At 26.5% G+C, this 5,802-nt stretch overlaps 1 protein-coding gene across 1 annotated transcript in view; it reads right to left on the bottom strand.

Annotated features, from left to right (window-relative positions):
* Positions 1-5,802, bottom strand: part of LOC111637900 (E3 ubiquitin-protein ligase MYCBP2-like) — a 263,246-nt gene that overhangs the window by 180,171 nt on the left and 77,273 nt on the right. Inside the window, 3 exon segments of the mRNA XM_023383504.1 lie at positions 1,731-1,826; positions 4,067-4,336; positions 5,435-5,715. Of these exon segments, the coding sequence (XP_023239272.1) occupies positions 1,731-1,826; positions 4,067-4,336; positions 5,435-5,715 (647 nt within the window).

Here is a 5,802-nt window from a genome sequence, read left to right as displayed (position 1 = left end):
GATTAAGGCTTACTGTGAAAAACTTGGCTTCTATTATACTATTTTAGATGCGGGTTTTTGCGCTTTTGATTGCGTTTTAATAGGGTACGTCAAGAGAATGTACACTAAGAAAAAATTTTTCGAAAAATTTTCCCCCACGGGGGAAGTGTTATACATTTATAATAGATACATTTTGAGCCACAACAAGGCGTGGCGGGGTCTGCTAGTATAATTATAAAGTAAGAACATTCGGGATATCTGAAAAGTTACTCTACAATGAGAAAATAGTAATGACATTAAATTATATATAAACAATATTGCATACAAGAACTAAGTTGTACATTCAGTACCACTTGACCAGTTATACATACAATATTGCATATAACTTACAGGTCTTGTATGCAATATTGGATATATAACTTTGATGCCATTACAAATTTCTCACTTTAGAGTAAGTTTTAGACATCATGTATAAAATAGTATCAGCTGCTAGAGTACTTAATAGAAAGTCTAAAAACTAAGTAAACAATACTTTTACTTATTATACTATATATACTATATTTTAGCATAGAAGTACAATACTACATAGCAGGTGTGCCCAGACTTTTTGCTGTAAGAGCCCTAGTTACCTATTTGAAAATATTGGGAGCCATACCTAATGTTCTTGGTATAAAAATAAAAAAATTTCAGAATTAAAATGGATTTATTTTCATAATTTTTACATAGTTATCACATTTTTTTTTAATTTACTCTTTGCTAATTGAAGGTTTATGAATTTGTGATGTTTGTAATAAAATTTTAGAAAATAACAAACATTTTTTATTTATTAATTGAGCCACAATTAAGCTCTTGAAGAGCCACATGCCGCTCACGAGCCACAGTTTGGGCATCGTTGCTACATAGCACAGTATAGAAAAACTAACATTATTCAAATGTTACACTATATATTTTTTTCAAGCTTTTAAGCTTCACCTTCAAATAAAAGTGAAACCAAGATTCATTTTGTCTAAAAGTTAAATTAAGTTTTATTCAAATAAAGCTTAGTAGCTTAAAAGAAAAAAAAAAAAAAAAATCATATAGTGTTAAATTAAGATTTCTGCATTTAAGTAAAATTGCTTTTTTACTGGGCTCTTGAAACTTTATATAACTTGAGTTAAAAATATATCATCTTTTATTCAAGCATTATACATCTAATGGACTGATATTTGCATAGAGGTGACTTTATATGAACTCAATAATTCAACATTATGATTATGATAAGAAACGTATTAAAAACTTTCATACTTAATACAGAAATTGTCATTATCATTTAATAACTTCTATGGATGCATGACATTAAAACTTACAATTTAAAATACAATGTATGTAGTTTCTATAGTAGTATATACCTGTGGTGGTCAAATTGATCTCTTCTACAGCCTTATTCAGCTTTCAAACGCTTATATAATTTTTCTTACAAACTTGGTACATACTACTAACATAAGTATAAGATTCTAATAGAGGATGCAGCTCTAGTATCACTAATAAGCAATATATTGCTCCTAGCATGTCAATTTTTAGCCACCCCTAGTATATACTATAGAAGCTAACATTTTTATTGTATTAGTGAACAGTAATTTCTTGATTATTCTAAGTCACTATCATGTAAGTTTATATCAAAAAATATTTTAACAAATTTGTTGTGTTTAATTTTAGTTTTATATTATCAAAATAATCTAAAAAATGTTATTGATTGAATAGAAAAAGTTTACCTGTCTCAACATTACTTTAACAGGTTGAACAACTATTGTTAAAAGATGATCCAAAACATCTTTAAAACTACATGGTCCAGGATGGCATCCTTCTCTCTGTAAATATATATATATATATATATTTTTTTAATTTTACTTTCATATTACAAGTTTAGAATAATTGTGTTCTAGATTATAAAGCTATTTTTTAATTTTAAATATAATTTAATTTTTTATATTAATAATATTTTCAGCTATAAAATCAACCCTACAGCCACAGTGGCCAAACTGCAGCCCTTCTAGACCCTTACTGTGGCTCCCACATATTTAATTATAATAATTAAATATATGGGAATACATATCTATTATATAAATTATGGTTTCAACAGAAAATGTGGCTATCATATTTCTGACAGACAATACATGGCTACTTCATAACAAAGTTTGGCCAGCTCTGCTCCATAGGTTTATATACATAATTATAACAATAAGTTACATTTCAAAAATAAACTGAACATAGAAATGAACTGTTTGATTGAAATATTAGAGAAATATGCAAACATTTTTGACTAGTCTTCAATCTTCAATCACAAACAGAAAGAAAAAAACAAGTTTAACTAAACAGTCACTGCTACAGACTTTGCTTTGTTAGGTGTAATGATGATAAATTAGCAAAGACATTTGCTATTTGATTATTTGTTTGAAGCAGTTTGTTCATGTATATAATTATGTATTGTATTGAAATGTATACATTATAATTAAAACATGTGCTGTTTAATTTTATGAAATAATATTTAAAATTATACAAATATTTTCTACTCTATATTACTGATGAACAAACTTGACACTGGCAGATTGCACATAAAAAACAATGATTAATTTAAATAAATTTATACTAGTATTACAGTGTTATATAGAACTCAGAAAAATCCTTATTGTGTACATCTTAGATTGGTACACTGTTATAACAGTAAGACGAAAAAAATATATTTTCAATTTTGGAAAAGTCAAAAGGTGTCTATCAAGACAGTCACTTTTTTACTTATTTTGATGTTCCAAAATATATTCCATGACAATCCAACCTTCCTTTTTAAACTACTTGGTTGCCAAATACTTAAGAAATTCTCATAAAACATATAACATAATATATCCAACTAAAAAATAAAAACAATTTTCTAAATATCAGAAAGGAAAAAAAAACAAAACACTTCTTGCTTTTCCATCCATAATATAGCAAGTTTCTGAACACAGGACAGCATCCAAAGTTCTTAACAGCATTCTTCAATATTTTAATTAATTAGTAACTAAAAATTATCATCATACATAAAATAGAACAAAATATCAAGAAAATCATAATTTTCTCAAAAAAAAAAAAAAATATTTACTTTAAATAGTTTTTCAATACATTTTTCACTAAAAAGAGCTTTATCTGTATTTTTTCTGAAACACTGTCCTTTTTCATATTGTTGACTTGTTAAACACTGACTTTATAGTGTATTTTGAAGACACATGGCAACTAAATAAAGATAAATGGTGAAAATTAGCCATGTGTCTTCAAAATACAGTATAAAGTCAATGTTTAACAAGTCAATAAGAGCTTTATCTATAATATTTATATATAGCATGCTTATAAAATTTCTATCTATCCAGTGAAAAAATAATTTCTGTTCATTTATTCTGAAAAATACCATGAAGATAAATGCATAAAAATCTATAAATGATATCATCACATATGTCAAGAAATAAAGCTATGAATACCAATTTATGTTGGATTAATTTTGTGTTAGAACTTGGCTATTATTAATAATCAATTCAAAGCAATTGGCTAGTTAACAGGTTGTTTAAAGTTGCTTTCACAAAAGCCACTTTAAACAAGCTGTGCCATTCAAAGCAATTTGGTCTAAAGATAAATAATTAGATTGCCAGCTTATGCTAAATTTAGTACAATATACTTTCAAATATTCCAAATTATTAAAATTTATTTCTGTATTATCTTTTTACCATATCATAATATTGTAATAAGGTATTTGAAAACTTAGTGGCCTCAGCTGTTTTACTAACTCATTACTGAATATTAATATCATTGTATCTAAGTAACTACAAAAGATACACAGTTTATATATTTAATTAACATAATTTCAAACAACAAGTGATTTGTGAGTAAAACTTTAATATTTTAGAGTTTTTTATTTATTTATGATATTTAGTTTTAGAACTTTCTTAAAATATTGAATTAAATTTCAAATTTTTAAAGTTAATTTATTTAAAAAAAATATTAGCATAAACTGTTAACCTGTTTGTTTATGTTAAAGTTATTTAATTAAAATAATAACAAACTTTTTTAGAATGAATCTTACTTCTGTTCTCGTTATCATGCATTCTGTTAATACTGGGTACCGTAGACTATCACAACTTCCAATTCCAATTGACATTTCTTGATTTTGTCCATTTCCTAGAATAGAATTTTCTGTACTTCCATCGGGTGTAGTGGGAACAATACCTTCAGTCATCATGTCTTGATCCAAATTAATTGGAAGAGTTGATGTCAGACGAATAGAAGGACCACATAACGATGCTAAAACAGCAGCTAAAAGATGATCATTCTCTCTTGAATCTTCTGCCCAAGGCTAAAATATATAATTATATATTAACATTTATTCATTATGCATTATATATTATGAGAAAAATTAATTAAAATAAATGCTATAAAAAACCAAAACAAAATCATAATTATTATTACTATTTTTTTATTCATAAAGCTTCTGGTTCTTTTATCTGTAGAATTTTATTATTTGATAGCTACGTTTTTGGCTATTTAATTGTGGTGCAATAAGTCCAATTAAACAGCCAAAAAAAGTAGCTACAAAAGAATGAAATCCTATAAAATAATCATAATTGTTTACATATTTTTAAATGTGTGTACTAAATCTACAAATATATTAAAAACAACACTTGTATCTGTTCAGAAATAAAAAATATGTAGTAAAATAAACAATAAAATATGTAATAAAAATATACTATTTTTAAAAAATTCAAAATAAAAGTAATGACAATACTAGACAAATTCCTTTTTTTTATTTTGTTCATTGTTCACATTATTTGAAAAATATCTTCTTGACATCAGTGAGAGTAACAAGTTATTTATCACAAACATATGAGTTATTTGTGTTAAGATAGATCCACAAATCCAGTATTTGCTGAAAGCTGGGCAAATATTTGGTCAGTATCAAGTAGTGTGGATGATTCACTCTCACTTCACTTGACAAATATTTGGTACAGGTATTTGCCATTTCCCATACCTTGTCAGTATATTGTGCAAATCAAGTGGGGAGAATGTACTTAATATTGGTCATCACAGAGTAGTTTCATACTGAACGTGCAGAGCCACATTTACAAAGTATTTATGTATCAGAATTATTCAATGTATGAGTTTGCAGATATGGCAAATTCCAAAAAGATCTTTTGTACGCATTACTTCCACTTTGAATTTTTATTTTACTATTAATACTGTTCTCCCTATTAATTTTTCCCTACCTATCCATAAAATCCTCTCATTTATGCTAGATTATTATCTTATTTCTTTAACTCATGTCTAAATGAATAACATAATTGAGATATGAATTATAATTATTATAATATATTTACAACTTTTTATTACTTTCAAATATCGTATTTATCACAGTTTACAATATAATGTTGTAAATAATACAAAATAAATACTTTACCACATCTACTGTTAATAAAAGATCACAAAGTCCTCTCCATTTCAACTGAGAACTTGGATAAAATGCATGAAAACATCCTAGAAATGTTTGATGACATTCCTCAAGCACTGTGTGAACTAAGCTGATTAGAGAGGTTGTCGAGGAAATGTTATGTGGCGCATTGCAAGACTGAAGTGTATTTAACGGGATTTGATCGGAAAGAATATGCCGAAGTAACGCTCTTGCATCTGCAACACACTCGGCCAGCTTAAGTATTTCGACTGGAACTTTTCTTGACACAGCTAAAATTTTTTTAAATTGTTCAATGTAAATTATTTGAAATGATGATTTATTTAAGATAAATAAAAATATTCAGTTTATTTATAAAA

Source organism: Centruroides sculpturatus, unplaced genomic scaffold (assembly GCF_000671375.1).
Source record: "Centruroides sculpturatus isolate CEXI.00-Female unplaced genomic scaffold, Cexi_2.0 scaffold1120, whole genome shotgun sequence".
Classification (NCBI taxonomy): Eukaryota; Metazoa; Arthropoda; class Arachnida; order Scorpiones; family Buthidae; genus Centruroides; species Centruroides sculpturatus.
The sequence above is the reverse complement of the archived record's forward strand: the minus strand, read 5'-3'. Positions and strand labels throughout refer to the sequence as shown.